General features: G+C 35.6%; 1 protein-coding gene and 1 pseudogene across 1 annotated transcript; one reads left to right on the top strand and one right to left on the bottom strand.

The window, feature by feature from the left end:
- Positions 1–3187: 3187 nt before the first annotated feature.
- On the bottom strand, positions 3188–3862 carry LOC148842596 (syntaxin-111 pseudogene; annotated as a pseudogene).
- Positions 3863–14530: 10668 nt separating this feature from the next.
- Positions 14531–16466, top strand: LOC148842595 (protein SPEAR1-like). Its single transcript, XM_088959717.1, has 5 exons — positions 14531–15021; positions 15167–15283; positions 15623–15693; positions 15828–15915; positions 16065–16466. Exons 1-5 carry the CDS (start codon positions 14815–14817, stop codon positions 16179–16181), a joined length of 600 nt encoding a protein of 199 aa, XP_088815843.1. The 5' UTR covers positions 14531–14814; the 3' UTR covers positions 16182–16466.
- The last annotated feature ends 664 nt before the right edge of the window (positions 16467–17130 follow it).

Here is a 17130-nt window from a genome sequence, read left to right as displayed (position 1 = left end):
TCAACAGAGATCGACCTCTATTTTTTTTCCTATTTTTTTTTTTCATTCGTGAGGCCAACAACAAATGGGTATTTATTTATTTGTATAAGCTTGATTGGTTGAAGAACCAATTGCTCATTTGCTCTAAAAAAATTAGGTTAGGTGTAGCTATTATTGACGCCTATTCAGTTCAGCTGTCATAACAAAATCATCGTGGCTTGTTAGTGGATTCTCGTTTCTTTGTACTTGTGTGAAGTGGGTGTCTGGCTGTCTGGGTGTATGTAGGGAGAGCATTATTGGTTTAAGTGTCTTGAAGGGTTTAGAGGGGGCGCCCATATCTTGGACTCTCTAAGCTGGGGGAGTCTAATCAGTTACAGTTTTTTCTTTCTTGCTTAGTTGCTCAGTTGCTCTCTTTGTTCTTTTCGTGTTTTCCTTTTTTATTGTTCTTGGTATCTATATACGTTGTTTTATGTCATGGCATGTGGATATTTTTTCCCTGTTTTCTCCCTTTCTCTTCTCCTTTCTTCATCTTTTTTGTATATGAATAGTTTGTCATTAGTTATGATTGGTTCTTCTTCTTCAACACAAATTTCATATATAGCACAGCAGCAACTACACAAATTTCCTAACCGCAAAGCTAGAAAGCCTAGAATACATGTGCATTGATAAAAAAAATATATGTATATCATGTGAAACCATGCCAACAATTTGTTAATCTTAAAGAAAATAATTCATGAAGTGGAGTCCATGTGGGTTCTCAATTAAAATGTATAGTATAACATGTGAAAAGCATTGTATATATGCATGAGTGAAGTGAGGGTTAAAATTGCCATTTGTGTCAATATGAGCACTTATAGGGAAAAGTAGCTTACCAAACATTACCACCCCAATAAGTGCTTAAAAACATAATAAGTGATTTGAAAATTGAGTTACTAGACATCCTTAAGGATTGTTAAAATAAGTACTTCTTTTAACAAGGACTTAATCATAAAACAGGGCCCAAGTCCCAATGACAAGTAAGCCTTGCCATAAAATCACCAACCAAAAAATGATCAGCTAAGAAAATTAAATATTCTCTTTTCATCCATCTTTTGTTACATTAGGCTGTGTTTGGTTTGGAAAAAAGAAAGACGGAGAAACTTGTACAAGTGTTCTAAGCATTCGGCTGGCAATCAGATTGAATGTTAGCCCAAAAGGAATCAAGCCATATGACAATAATGGTGTTAAAAAAGCGCTGCCACATTAGTGTTATATAGGCATTTGTGTTTATTGCACATGAAACTATTGTTTGGTTCCACGTTTATCAAATAAACACCAAAAAGCTGAAATGCTTTGATTTTTGTGCATATAGTATTTGGATAAATGTCAATTTCTCATTTCCCCAATGCTCCAACATTTTCTTGTAATAAAATGCTTATATGGCATACTTTTATGGGGTGTTAATCTGAGGTGGAAAGTAAAAAAAAAACGTTTGGAGTAATGCCCAACCAAACAACAAAAGCAAGAACAGTTTAAAGTAAAGTTGTGCTAATAAACATTTAAAACAATAAATGGCCCACCACAAACACCTGCAGAACCAAACATATACAAAGTAGATGATTACATGTTTATCACCAGGGGTGTTTAAAAGAATAGTCTTTGTCCTTTGACCATCACTTGCAAATAATACTTAAGAACATTTTCTCAACTTTCTGTTTCTCTCTTATTTTTATCAAACCAAATATAGTTATAAAGGTTCATGTTTGACATCAATGCTGATTCTTTTTATTAAATTTCAAAAAAAAAAAAAATCGATGATTTTTCAAAAATTGGTAAAATTTATTGTTTGGTAAAATTTCTACCACGTGAGCTGATTTTTGAGAAATCAGCTTTGAATTTGTTTTGCATTGATTTTCAAATGGCCAATTATTTTTGCAAAATTACTATTCAATATTATGTTGATGCCCATGTCATCCTCAAAAAAAAATCGAAATCAACTGGAAATTGGAAAATCATAAAAAATGATGATCCCTGAAAAAGTGTCAATTTCAACAATCGATTTCTCAAAAATCACTAAAACCAACCAACCAAACAAACAAAAATTTTAGCACCAGTTCCTTTATGGCTGATGCGGCTCTGGCATGGCAGTGATTTTTGAGAAATTGACACCGAAGCCAAACATCCCCAAGCTCCCAAATTTAATATCTATCTTATCATTTCCTTGCAAAACTTGATTGGCGTATAAGGATTTAAGGCCATTAGCCAGTGCTTGTAGTTGTAGGGGGATGTTGTAGTGAAACCTAACCAACCAAACTCCACCTTCAACCTGAGATTCTCTATCTTAATCTAACCAGATCATGATTGGGTTTAGGTTATAACTTTTGTATCAAATTAATTTACAAAAGCATGCCTCAATGTACCTTATCCATTCATGCAAGCATACATGTTGCATATCATAATTTACATAATTAAACATCACGTTTTATTAATATTTTACAACGATTTTAATGTATCAGGATGATAAGGTGTATTATGGTTGACCGAACATCATCCGGTTTCAAAGAAGATTTCAATTCCAAATTTATGGTTTGGAATACTTAAATAAAAATTGCATTTGTCAGTGGGTATGATTAATTTTCAAAACAAAAGCAACTGCCACTTGCATAAACAAAATTATATCGATATTGATGATTACAAAGTCCAGATGTTTGATGACTTTCCTTCAACTCTCTCTTTCTCTTATTTTCTGTCAAACCATAGACAGCCTTGCTATATACTGACCCAATCAAAATTCCTTTAGAGCTGGGCTTGGGCCTAAAGAACCCCTTAAAATTTCTGGATTAAGTTGGACCCCCACCTTGTAGCTTTATCCCGCCCAGCCTATATTAAACCTATTAGTCAGGTCTGTGCGACTGTGCCCAATTGTCTCTTTGGTTTTGTATGTTCTGACTTGTGAAGCATTTTTTATTTTGTGCCACGTTGGATTTGACATCTTTATTAACCTTATAAAGCCTTAGAGGTAATTAGAATTATAAGTCTCATTATAGTCTTAATTAATTTGTTCAGTCCATGCATGATGTCATCTATTAGTGTATTAATAATAAGGGCAAAATATAAAAACCTTCCCTGAAGTTTCTGACAGTCATAGAAATCTTTCCTATAGTTTTATTTTAGCAAAAACCTCTCCTAGATTTTTAAAGAACTCAACAGAAAATCTTACCCTGAAGTGTCATTCAATTAATTTATAAAGTACACATTTGCCCTCAATCTCCTTCACCGCGCCATGCCTATCTTGTATCTCCAACACTGTCTCAAGAACCTTTCCCTCCCGTGCTCCTGCACCGCCCTTTGCAGTAGCTCCTCCCCTCCCATTCTTGCCCCACTTGATATAATCTTCTCTATCACCTCTTTCTCCAGGTACTCCCCTGTTACCATGATATATCAACGGCCCTCCGTCTCTTTATACTCCATCATCATCCGTTGCCTCAACTCCTTTAGCTTCTCTTGCAGCCCGTGGTGATCGAAGTTCTTGTGCGGTCCACTAGCGTCCCTTCTTTGTATCCAGAGAGCCTCCTATTGGCAGCATTGGCATAGTCCATATTCTCGAGTTGAGACTTTATGCTTCTCACCTTTTAAGCACGGTCACGATATCGACATTGGTCCGTGTGCGTAAGGATTTTCAGGGCCTCCGGCTTGTGGAGGCACTTGCTCTCTTCGTTGGCTTGCTGTAGTCAGCCAAGGATGTCTCTGGTGAAACTAATCTCTTTCACCATCTCGGCCTCCTATGGTCTATTTGATTTTGCTAGCTTCCAGATCTTTCATGGCTTCTTTCTTCAGATCCACATAGTTGATGAAGGGTTTTGTTATCAAACCGTTCATCTTGCTTTGTTTTCTCTCTCTCAGTTGAAACTTGGAACCACAGGACTTTGGAAGAGAGAACGCTTCAGTTACGAGAGTAGATTATGGCTATATGAGATGTTTTTCGATTTAAAGGACCCAATTTTGGAAATTATTTCCTTCATAGAAGTGAAATCTATATACAAATGACTTACACTGATGCATTTATACGGAAAAATGATTTAGAAACCTATATATAGAAAATTCTGGGGCTGAAAATATACAACACATTGTGTGCTTTATGATTTGGAAACCCGTGTACAAAAAACTCATGAGAATGAGCCCTCATTCCCTTTAGCTTCCTTGACTGGTAATGGTGGATGGTTGGCTATAGGAACCTCATACGGATGATCAATATCATCCTGTTCCCCACCATAAGTACCTTGTATCACCTTGGAGCTGTCAATGCCAGGCAGCCAGGCCAATGAATGGTGAACATTAATTAATTCAGTGCTGAAAACAACATTTCATTAGCACAAACAACGCTGGCTTGAAGATTTTCTGTAAGAAAAATACTCTATATCATTCAACAAGTCCATACCTCCAAAATACATTAAAATTTCATGCTTCAATAAATAGATTTTTTTTCTAAGTCAAGTAGGGCAACAAACAGGCGAAACATAACTGAACACAAAATTACAGATTCATGGGAGATTGAAGGAGGAGGAGAAATCGACAAAGAAAGATAAGGGAGAAAAGGAAAGAGTTGTGATCCGTTTGGGTTTGGATGAAAGATTAAAAGAGTTGTCGCTTTCCTCCTCTTTAGATGATAGAATTCAGGGATAGGACAGAGGATAAAAGAGGTTGATGGGAGAGGTAAAGAGGATAACAGGTCGGCAGGGTTATTTCTGTAAAAATGTATGCAAACTAATTTGCAAAATGGTAAAATGGGAATTTGGAACAAAATTGATGTACCGGTCTGATGTTTTCGGTTTGGGGCATTGCTGGAAGGGAGATTTTTGTCAAACTTTTAAAAATTCAGGAGAAACTTTTGCTAAAATGAAACTATAGAGGAGGATTTTATGATTATAAGAAACGTTAGGGAAGGTTTTTGTATTTTATCCTAATAATAATTACCAATATATATCCAAAATGGGAGGATGGTGCAAGGGGCGGCCTAGGCCTAGCTACCATACCTCGTGCTCTGGATTTTATCAGTCTCCCATAATTGAACATTGATTGTCTAAGAGATTGAAGATTTTGAAATTATTAGATTATTAAAAGAGAAAAGTGTATTCCTTTGAAATGTAATATGAGCATTAATGAATTGATGCCCGAGCACCAATGGGTTGGGTTCAACACTTCAACCCATGGTTTTTAAAACCGAACCGGTCAGGGGTTTGGTTACTGGTTTGAATGGTTTGATTGTTTGACTCAAACGGTTGGACCGTTTTAACAATAAAAATAAAAAAATTAAAAAAAGTTAAAACCGTTTAAATGGTTCGAACAGTTCAAATAATTAACCGGCCGGTTCAGCAGTTTATTGACCCAAATCAATAATTTTGAGAAAAAATTTGATTTTAGAAAAAAACGGAACCAATCAAGTGACCGATTCCCAATTTTTCTGGTCTGACTGTCTGATCCCAGATTTTGAAAACAGTGCTTCAACCTGAACCAGCGGAAGGTGGAATGACTTTCACTTTGCACTCTTGGCCCAAATATTCCAAGCACAGTTTATGACTGGAAAAGGTCATTTTACAGACCGATGATGAACTTCGTGCAATGGTGCATATGCTGCAGTCTCATTTCTTGGTCGATAAGGGGCTGCATTTGGCCTTCCATTTATCACATTTTTACAGTTAAAAATTCAATATTAATATTTTAATTGCAAAAAAAATGATAAATCCTTAAAATAAAGATAATTCCTTCATATCAAATGATTTGTTCTTTAGGGTCAGTTTGGAAGGAGTACAAATACAAATATGTATAGTATAAATACATACTAAATACAAAGTTTTGTGCTTTATATATTTGTATTTGTACTCATTCCAAATGGGGCCATAGGCGTGGCCGTTTAATATCTTTAATGTGAATATGAGTTTATTTATTCATTGATATTACTACAATATTTTCAAGTTAAAGCAAGAATCAAAATATCGATACACACATTGCATATTGGTGCATATTGATCGACTGATGCTCTTTTTTTTTTTTTTTTTTCTATCATCCCAAACTTTCAAACCCCCCACGGCGGCTTTGTATCAACTTATGCTGAAGTGAATCAGATCCTTTAGATATGTATACAATACGTCTAAGGTGGCCTTCTATGTATCAAAGTGAATATATCAGACCATTTGAATATGGGGCATATGATATCAATATTTTGGTCCTCAGTAGAGTGTTGGATTTGCAGATGTAACGCCGAGGAGGCTTCATAGGGCAGCCCACCTGTTGGAGTTGGGATCTGCTGATCGTAACACATTGCTGGCCACGCGCATCTAGCTATACATCAGGGATATGTGGCAAGATGCATATATGGCCAGCAATGCCTTGTGGACCGCAGATCCGAACTCACCCGTTGGTGTCATGGACTAGGAACCTATGAGCTGCCATGACTGTGACCTTGCACCTCGCGCATACTCCTGTTCCGCTTGATGATGTATGCAAATTAAGAACCACTCCCCAGGAAATATTAATTTGTGTTGAATGTTCAGTTACTTGGAATTCATTAGGCTCAGTTTGAAAGGAGTATGAATTGAAAATCAATATGTAGAATGTAAAACCTTTTAATTTGTATTATTTTGTATATATTTGTATTTGTACTCTTAAACTGGTAAGCTTAGTTGGTGTATATATCAAAGCCAAATCTTAGGCCCTGTTTGGATTGTAGGAATAGGGGTTTGGGATTGGAATTAGAATGAACTGTTTGGTTGTGTGGAATTGGAATCGCATTCCCATTCTTGCTAGAATGGCAGTCCCCAATTTGAGGGAATGGCAATTTCCTGCCCCTCCCTTGAGAATGAAATCTCACTCCTGCTAATTTTAATTCCTATTCTTGTCTGAACCAAACAAACTATGAAAATAGACAATTTCGATTCTAATTCCGAAGAATTTAGATTCCGATTCTGACTATAAACCAAATGGACCCTTAGTTCAATTCTTCCCATATATTCATAAAACTCGTTGGGAGTTTTCGATTTTCAACTAGTAGCATTCAAAAACTTCAGTGGATCATCGATCCTTCCAAAAATTGGAAATCAATTTTCATTCCAAAAAGTAAAACATCTTCCGAGCTGTAATTCCAAGACTGGGGTATAGCCTTGGTTGTTCACATTTCTCTCGAATGAATACTGGGCTATAGGGGTGTCAGTTGGACTGGATTTGGTTCAATCCGGTCCAGTCCAATGTGAGTCCATTACAAATGGACCTGGTCCAATCCAGTCCAATGAATATTTTGGACCGGTCCAGAACTGTTCAATTTGTTCAAATTCCTGTTAATTTAGATTTATTTCAATGCAAACTTGGTCCATTGACAACTATGTTCTTATCTTATATCAATGGATCAGATATTGGCTCAATCCAATATAAATTCATTGTGGATGGATCAGGTCCAATCCAATATGTTATATTGGTCCGTCCAATCCATTCAAATTCAATATGTCTTATTGATCCATCCAAATAGATTTTGATTTGGACGGAATTCAACCCAAAACTGGTCCATTGACACCCGTACTGGGCTAGAAACAGCTAATGAGTTAAAACAGCTGGTACAGAATCCTGTTTGGCTTAATTGGTAAGCTGTTGTTGGCGAGACCGGGTTTTATCGTCTCACAATACTTACAGTGATGCATCAGAAATTAATATATCTCTCTATTTGTATGTTTTCATTCATGGGGCCAGGATGTTTTCGCTCCAAATGTTGTGAGGATAAATCTGGATTCTATTTCTATCCTTCCTCCTTCCATGGTTTATGTTTGAGCATTTTTTTTCTAAGTGATACTGGCAGATGAAAGGGGTGTTTGGTTCTTGTTTTGATTTTTGAAAAACAAAATCATTCATATTGGCCACATGGGAGGGGCATGTTTTTCGCTTGTCCCAATAGAGGTTGATGGAGTAGGTATCGAGTCTGTTTCAGTTGCCACGTAAGTTGCAAATTTCGATAACGGAGGGGACATTGAACAGTGAAAAAGCAAAACACTTTTTTTGAGTTGTCATTTGTCGCATCCTTATTGTAACAATGTTTTTCCTGTTTGTTTTTTTTTTTTTTCTTAACAAGACAAGAATATACAATATTTTGAATGTCATGTCAGCATTCTCTCAATCAAACAGCGTTTTTGTAAAAGTCATCGCATAAATGCGAGGTCATTGAATTGCTGTTTTGAAAATCTTTAAGTTGTGTGCTAATAGAAAGTGAATGTGAAAACTTAATCACCTCCATATATGGAATAATGGAAGCTGTTGTCCAGCAAATCTCTTTTACCATATTCAGGATGTTCTAAAGTTAGCCCCTACTACATCTTGCAGATTTCAGTTTGTGGCAGGACTGACTCAGGCCTGTTTGAAGAAAACCTTCCTCTATGGGCTGTGGTAGTCTTAGATGCTGATTTTAGAGGAGAAAGCTTCGGAGTTGGTTCAAATTTTTCTGTGATGAATAGTCTTTAGGGAGCATTCTTTTTTTGGATTTTGAGGGGGGAAGTTGGTCAATAGAATTTTGATTCCCATTGACCAAGAAACACTAGGGAAAGTTTATTTTCTTGTGTATCACTTATCCATTTCATAGGTGGGTAAATAATTTTTTCACCTTGTAGGGAAAGTTGCCAAAACTTGAATGGAACAAAAATGCCCTTTTAATAATAGATTTTTATGGTTAAAATGGTCATTATCTTATTTATATGGGAAATAAAAGAACATGGGTAAATGTACCTGCCCGGGGAAGCACTTATTTGGGTAAATAACTTACTAAAAAACAAATGGGGGCTCTCATGTTTTCTTTTCCTTTCTCTGTAATTGTTAATGTTTTGTTTTTCCTGTGTTTATTTTTTAATGTTCTTGTTTTCTCCTGTGTTTTTTTTTTTTTGGTGATTCTGCATTTATTGCTTTTTGCTTCACACCAAAAAAAATAAAAGAATTGCTATATATATATATAGAGAGAGAAGAAGAAGAACCCTCGACCGTGCCAAACACGATGCATCATAATAACGAAGAATACAAGGAGTTTTGCAACTCTCTAGTAGACATGATGGGACCCATAAATGCCAAACCACAAAACAAAGTTGGATTTGTCTTTTTAATGAATTCCACCTTGTTTACAAAACCAACAGTTGCCTAAAATAAGGTTCAAAGTGTTCACATAATATGTCGGATACAAGGCATATCATATCATTATCTAAGATAACGAGCATGTGGCACAGCACGGTGCCAAATATTCAACCCATGACCACAAGTTAGTTGATACAATACAATACAATAATAAATTTCAGTGTCTTTCTATGCATGCTTGATATTACTTTCTTGTAAGCCCGTTAGAGAGTGACAAGACTCCCAATTTGCAAAATGAAGAGGAAGAGAAGAAGAGAACGTGTTTCTGTGTGTGTTTTTTTTTTTTTTTTTTTAATTTAATCATTCATGTTTTAGTAGATTTATGTATTTTGGTGTTTCGGTTGTAAAAATATGGTGATTTGTGATGTTTTAGGCCTTATTAGTAGATTAATTTATTAATTTCCTCCCCAAAAAGAAACATCTAAAAAATCACGATATGCAATACCGATAATCTGATTATTGGCTTAAATTGTCTACTAAGGCTCAGTTTGGAAGGAATATAAATACAAATATGTAGGGTGCAAAACCTTGTATTTTGTATTATTTTATATGTATTTGCACTGTATATATTTGCATTTATACTCTTTCCAAACTGAGCATAAAATCCATATGAAAGAATGCATTTAATTAAACTTTCATGTATGGATGCAATTTGGGTGAATTTGGGCTGAGAATTTGTTACCCAAACTTGATTTGGTTGTAATAATTCAAATTAGGCAGCCCTACTTCCATGATCTTGCCAGATCTGACGTACACATCAGTATAAATATACATTGTAATACATAAATGATAATGGAATCATATCCCAACATGCAAGTTGTGATATTGGTAACCACCCAGTTTGATATGCTTGAAGTAAGCAAAAAAGGGGGTGGCAAGAAAACAAGGAATCCATAAGATTTATCCAGACAGGTGGAACAAAGAAGCAGTATGGGGAGAAGTATATATAAACAATGTTTCATGATAGAGGAATATGAGATCATGGCTCCTTGGGTTTCAATATTTTGATTGCAATATAAGAAAGAAGTTCATACATTTATTTATTAAACAAAAAGGAGACTTTGTAGGCGGATACGTCTCTATTCCCTATGTTGCAAGAAATCAATTCGTCTTACTAGCTATTCCCTGCTGCCATAGAATGATAAATTTTTTTGAGTGAGATGGAAGCAATTTTAAAAGAAAGCCATGATCCATAAAAATATTTTTAAAACCAAACTTTTTGTATTGATGATCAGACTCATTACTACGCATAAAAGTCTTCTTTAGCCTATCTCTTCTATAAAAAAAAAAAAAAAAGAAAGTCTTCTTCAACCAATATTTATCAAGACCAGATCAGTATCTTTGGCCAACAAGACACCTGTTCTTTATGAGATTTCTATCACTCCATTTAGATCTCTCTCTCAAAAGAATTTAAGAAGTGATAATTATTCATCAGGAGGTAGATGACAATCTAATCTCATTGAGCGTCAGTTTCCAGGAAGATGAGTTCGTGGGTTTTATTCATATTTTGAACTCCTTGGAGGAAACACAATCACTCCTTGCAACTTTATATTTCCATGCTTGGGCTTTGGTGTCTTAGAACATATGCTATAGCATTAATATTCTGATCAGTTTATAATTTGGTTTTGGTATTATTAAATTGATCATATGGTACACATTGGACATTTAAAATGGAGGCTAAGCTGTGAATTACTGGATTGTCCATCAAATCATATCCAAGGTAGATCATAAGGGCACTGGGGATTTTGGTTTTGTCATTGTTACTTTGGGATGAGGAAGAGACAAGAGGTGACCAGTTTATCGCTAATTGTGCACATTTCCTAGTCATCAATCAGGCCTTTTCACTTATGTTTCTTAAAAAAGTCTCCACATACTACTAAACAATCATGGTTGAACTTTGTAGCATCTGCACATGTGTTGAACGGCTCTTTCCCAGGATATATATATATATATACCCTTCTAGCTGGTTGTATCAAAAATCCAAAATTCCTCACTATAGATCCATGAAGTCTTACTTGACAACTCAACTTTTGTTTTTCTTTCACCTCTTGGAGGATTAGATCTAACCCTAGTCCCTATGGCAGAGGGCCTAGAAACCATGACTGATGTCTTTGTCCAAGACTACTAATTCATATTACCAAGTTAATTGCAGTTTGTGAAAGTTATATATAGATTGCCTACACCATACACACATATCTATATATTTGAATTCACAACACAGAGTGGCATATGGCAAGGAGTACTTCCTAGTTCCTACCATAACACTCAGGCCTTCATTTGATCCCCAAAATCACTATATGTCAACACAACAAATAAATATATGCATAGGGATTTATGCCCAAATCAACATGGAGCTATCATGACAAAGAAAAAAAGGGAGCTTCTGGGTTCAATTTAAAAACCAAATTAGACAATGAGATGTTGCTGATGGTCGATCTTTTTGGAGAATCTTAGGGGATTCTTTTGTTTTTTAGCCCAAAAGTTGAGACATAAGAGTCTCTCTCACACAGAAGCCCCTTAAAAGGGTTTTTGCTTCAAGTCCCCGTGCACATATTATATAGACCCACATCAAATTATTTATATGGGTAACATGGGTAAAAGAAAGGCACACAAACACTGATAGACTGAAGTTGATTTGGTAAATAGTTGGATAGATATCATATAATATATATATATATATATGAGATGGTGGGTGTATTAAGCTCTCCACATGATCGATCGATGTGCCTACACAGCAAATAGCTTTGTTTGTTGGAAATGTAATATATATATATATATATATGAGATGGTGGGTGTATTAAGCTCTCCACATGATCGATCGATGTGCCTACACAGCAAATAGCTTTGTTTGTTGGAAATGTAGTTGTTTGTTTTCTGGGTTAATTTATGTCGGATCGGAATTATGAGAAAGCCGAAGCCCACAGCGTTTTTCAAGGGATTGTTTCAATCGTGTGTAGTAATGCATCTATGCTCTGCATGTGCCCACAATCAACAGTTGATATTCTCTACATTTCCCCACTTTGTTTTGTCTTGTTTTTTTATATTCCTCCGCCGAGGTACATCAAATCGAACCTAACAAACAACACCTTGTGGGTTTTTGCTTTTCTTTTTTTTCTTTTTCGTTTTAATTTTTGGAATTTGGAGGGTAATCCGAGTTTAGAGTTCAGGCTTGGCCCAACAATTAAACGGTCTGTATTAATCCATACCATATATAGTTCAAGCGAGATTGGAGAAGAAATGCCAAGTTAAAAAGCCCATAAAATAAGAAGCCAAATTTGTTGCTACTTCCTAGGCTCCTAGCCAAGCCCAGCATGTCCATCTCCAGATGGACAAAACTGAACCATAAGTTCATGAAACCATGGTTAGTGAACACGATTGCTTAGTGTACTAATGAACATTAGATTATTATATAGAGCTGAGTTTTGTATATGTGCATCAATCTCCATTAATGTTGATGATACGTTTGTGCATGTAACCAACTTCAAGCCGTCCGGCCAATGAGACCAGCTTACGCGGGACAACTTGAAGAAATTAAGATGATCAGACAGCAGAGGAATCAGAACAACATGGACCACTTGCTCCACCGTCCAATCAGATGATGGATAGCCAGAGTTAAAAGTTTGTGTACCGAATGGACCAAGATATAAGTTAAGGTTTCATTAATTGCTTGCCACATGAAGAGCAAATGAGAAAGGGTGTATGGTTTTCTGACTAGAAAGTGTTTGTTGTGGCTTCATTATCTGTCCTCAATATATCAAGTTTTAAAAAAAGAATGCAGAAATTCTTTGTATATTCGGTTGTTGCTAGTATTTTGAGAGCCATGATGGAAGACATTATATATTCTTATGGCTAGAAAATTAGGGATTAGAGTTTTCAAAGTTTGACTAATGAGATAATCTAACTCCTAATTGACTTTGGCTTGCAGAAGAAAACACACCAACACCTTCTTCATTTTATTTATTTTTTCAATTGTTCTTTTCTTTATTTTGAAGCCCTTGACACTATACCTATACCTATATAGCCATGTGTCGACGATGGCTTCGAGGATTATTAATTAATATTCTGTAATTTAAATAACTAAATTAAGAAAGTTCTTTGACTGAGGAGTTTGAACTCAAGAACTTTCCTTACCTTAGAAAACCATACCTACATCTATACGTGTCCACTAGGATATGGTAACTCATCTCTAGACAAGATTAAGATCTATAAGATCCATCTTCCAAGCTATAATGCAGAAATGTATGCATCATAACAAAAATGATCAGTCTGCTAACAAAGTGAACAGCTCAACAAAAAGCCATAATAGGGTCCATAGAAATGGCCCTTCAGTGGGTCATGTTTAGAAATAGGTCAACATGGAATCGGACCTTGAGAGGACCCAATAAAGCAACCAAAGCCACTTGCAAACTCTAAATTCTAAATTTCTAATATATGGATGAATAGAATTTCTTTTTCTAGCATCTGTTGAATAATTCTTGCAAGTCATTTGGTTTCTAAATCTATGGATGGTAATTAAGTTTTTGTAGTTTTCCGGGAGTTCACATGTCTGTTTAAGCATGGAGACCACATAAATATTGTGACCCACAAATCATGCTTGAAACAGCTCAGTTTGATTTGGTGAAACATCCTGATATTTTGACCCACAAACAACTCCTCTCTCTCTCTCTCTCTCTCTCTCTCTCTCTCTCTCTCTCTCTCCCTCCCTGTGATATTTTGACAAAGATCACTATGTATTGATTATTTTCATGGTTCAAATTTGTTTGGTTAGGTTTCTTCTTTTAAATATTAGATATTCCAAGTTCTAACAGATAATAGTTATCTAATTAAGATTTTTAATTTATCCCATAATAACAACTAATAAAATAATAACAATTACTAATTTAATTAGTGACACCTCGAGGTTGATATAGTTTAGATACCTTGCCCAAAGTTTCATTCATCCGATATGACAATCCCTGGAAAGTTGCCAAAGAAATTTCTTGAAAATATAATCAGAATGAGATATGGTCTACCATTTTAATTGTTTTTAATTAGCTAACCTTTTCTAACTAATTATAAAAGAGGGAACACAGTGTGCTTTCCAGATAATACAAGCTTGCTATTTGCTGATATGGTGGAACCAATTCTTTTCATGGGTTTCTGATTGGAGCTGAGTCAAGCCAGAACCCAAAGAGATCTGAGCCACACAATTCATTGTATCCCACCTCAAGATTGATGACAAAACCAGTGAATGTCCAAGCTATCCATGTGGCCCACAAATATTTTTAATTTTTTATACATGGGTGCACGGTGCACCATCCTAACGTTCTACTCAAACAATTCAGATTTCCCCTCATAAAGAACCTGTTCTCTTATTGGATTAAAAAAAGGAAATTCTTAACAATTAATCAAACGACAATCGCTTTCCACTCTCAAATCTAACCAACCAACAAACAAAAGAACATGGGAAAAATATACGCATACAAGTTATATATAGAACCTCTCAATATGACTAAATGGGAAAAAAAAGAGAACAAAATCTAACTAAATATCTATATTTGAATCTTCACAATCTGATTCAGCAGATCAATAATTATTTTGGCAAACAGCATTAAAAGGGCATCCGGAGATCTTCTCCATTCATTCGGTCACACTGGAGAACACGTTAAGAGAATAGAAGTTGCGTTGCGTTCAATAATCTTCAGTACAGAAGAAGAGACGATGGATAGAAGTTATTTTGGTGAGCCAAGCTTGGCGTATGGAAGATCTGGGTCTTCAAGGAAAGGTAAGAAGAGCAACTCAGACAAGCCAAAGCAACCACAGAGAGGCCTTGGAGTGGCTCAGCTAGAGAAGATTATATTACATAACCAAATGAGTTCAAGCTATTTTCCATCCCTTCACAGCTCCTACTACACTAATCTGAACCAGGTATCGTGATTTCGTTTTGTTTTTCTTCAAATTTCATTCATCTTTCATGCTATATATGAGAAGATACGACCAAAATCTGAAGTCTACTGGACTATTGGTTATAGGGTGCTCATGGATGCTTTCTGGCTATAATTCATACTTGCAGGAGGAGGATGCGAGGATGGGCACAACATACTCGTCCATTCCATCTTCATCTTCATCATCCCTTTCTTATTCACCATCATCGTCATCGTCATCTTTTGCCTTTCAACCAAACATCATGGTATGTTGCATTAAATTTCGTTTTTCTTCCTTCGCGAATCATGTTCATATAAAATGCATATATATTAAATTGGGATTTTCCAACTCTTAGTCGTTCAGCGTTTATTTGATCATAGTGTTACCATTTGATCAAGCGAAACATGATTTTCTTTTTTTCTGGGTATACCGTAGGGACAAAACCCAATTTGTTCTATTTTATAAATTATTCAAATAAACTGTGTATATATTCATGCCTTTAATGGGAGATGGTTGCACAAGAAGAGATTCAAGAATTTTGAAGGGATATTTTCTGTTTCTGTTTAAAAAAAATTGTTCTGTTGTGTGAATCGCTGATAACCAGATGGGTATGGGGGAGATGGAAGCGATGGATATGAGATATGGTGATTCGCAGTATGGTACTACAGCATCTGGGTACTTATCTTTGCTTTTTTTTTTTTTTAATTCTCCTGTTAAGCGAAATTAAAGCTCCAATTGGAGTCATCTTTGGAGTTCATTCTGATATATATGCAAATATCTGAGTTATCTGTCAAATTCATTACAAGCAGATGGAACTACAGCAATGGTATCTTGGAAACCCAACATAGCACCGTGCCACCAAGCGTGACTAGACATCTTTTGAGCCTTAGTGTGGAGGTTGATCTCAGATGCTCATCTATTTTACTTGTCATAATAATATATAAATGTTTGTCAACATTATTTTCTGCATTGTTTCTTCAATGGAGAATCAGAAATCTTCTGAATCTGATAATGAGATTTCTTTCCATAATTTCATCATCTTATAGGATTCGGTACAGAAGAAGAGAAGGAAAGACCGTTGTGACTCAATGGGTTCAAGCAGTCAGAACTCCGATTCAAGTGACCCCAGAGAAGTAGATTTGGAACTCAGGCTATCACTCTAATTTGCTATGATGTTCGATTCAAATTGATGGGTTTAATTTTCTTTCTTTTTTTTTTTTTTCCTTTTTCTTCTTCTTTCTTGTGATTTAACCTCTACTAGGGAGTTCAATATAAGTACATAACCAATTGGGTTTTCAGAACTCACAAGAGTTAAGCTAGTTGACGTACAGGCTTGTTGTTTTATTTGTCAAGTGCAAGGAAACTTCTGTAATGAATTAAGCAGGTACAGTACCGTTAATGCGTAATATAAGCGAATTAATTTCCTCCTGCAGCATCCCACGAACTGTAAATGAAATGAGAATAAACAACAACCAGGAAAGATCCAATTCTCTAAAAGTGTTCATGTTGAATAAAGTCTAACAGACAGCATCTAGTATTACCTTTTTTCTAAAGCTTTCATGAACATGCTCATGGTTACTTTTTATTCTGATGAAAAGTATGCATGTCAAAGAGAAAACAGAACTGGGAGTGGAAGAAGACAAAGAAATCCATTCTCATATTGACAAGTGGAGATTAAAGCTTTCTACTTGGAACTAAAAGTGAAGGAGTAATATTAATTTTCCCCTAATCACTTGAGTTAATTTCTCTGGAAATTGATGATCATGAGCACAAAGTGTCCGACTTATATGCATGATTAGTTACTTCACAACCCAGTGAAAGCATGCATTGTCTTACAATTTGAAGTTCTTTATTGAATAATCCTTCATTATATTTGAAGTGTAGTTTGCCTCCTAACATATTAATATCAAACCTGCTCCCTCCCCCCTTCCTCTCCATTTCTCACATACAGACGCAAATGCACATTCAATCTAACCAGATGCTCCACCACTTCACCTTAGGCCTTGGGGCTAAATAATGTAAATTATATATTTCATTGCTGTACAATATTCAAGGCATTAATTCTTGTCACTACATGGATATATCTCTTTGTACGAGTGATAAATGCAATTC

Source organism: Nelumbo lutea, chromosome 8 (assembly GCF_056320005.1).
Source record: "Nelumbo lutea isolate HS-2025 chromosome 8, American lotus-T2T, whole genome shotgun sequence".
Lineage (NCBI taxonomy): Eukaryota > Viridiplantae > Streptophyta > Magnoliopsida > Proteales > Nelumbonaceae > Nelumbo > Nelumbo lutea.
The sequence above is the reverse complement of the archived record's forward strand: the minus strand, read 5'-3'. Positions and strand labels throughout refer to the sequence as shown.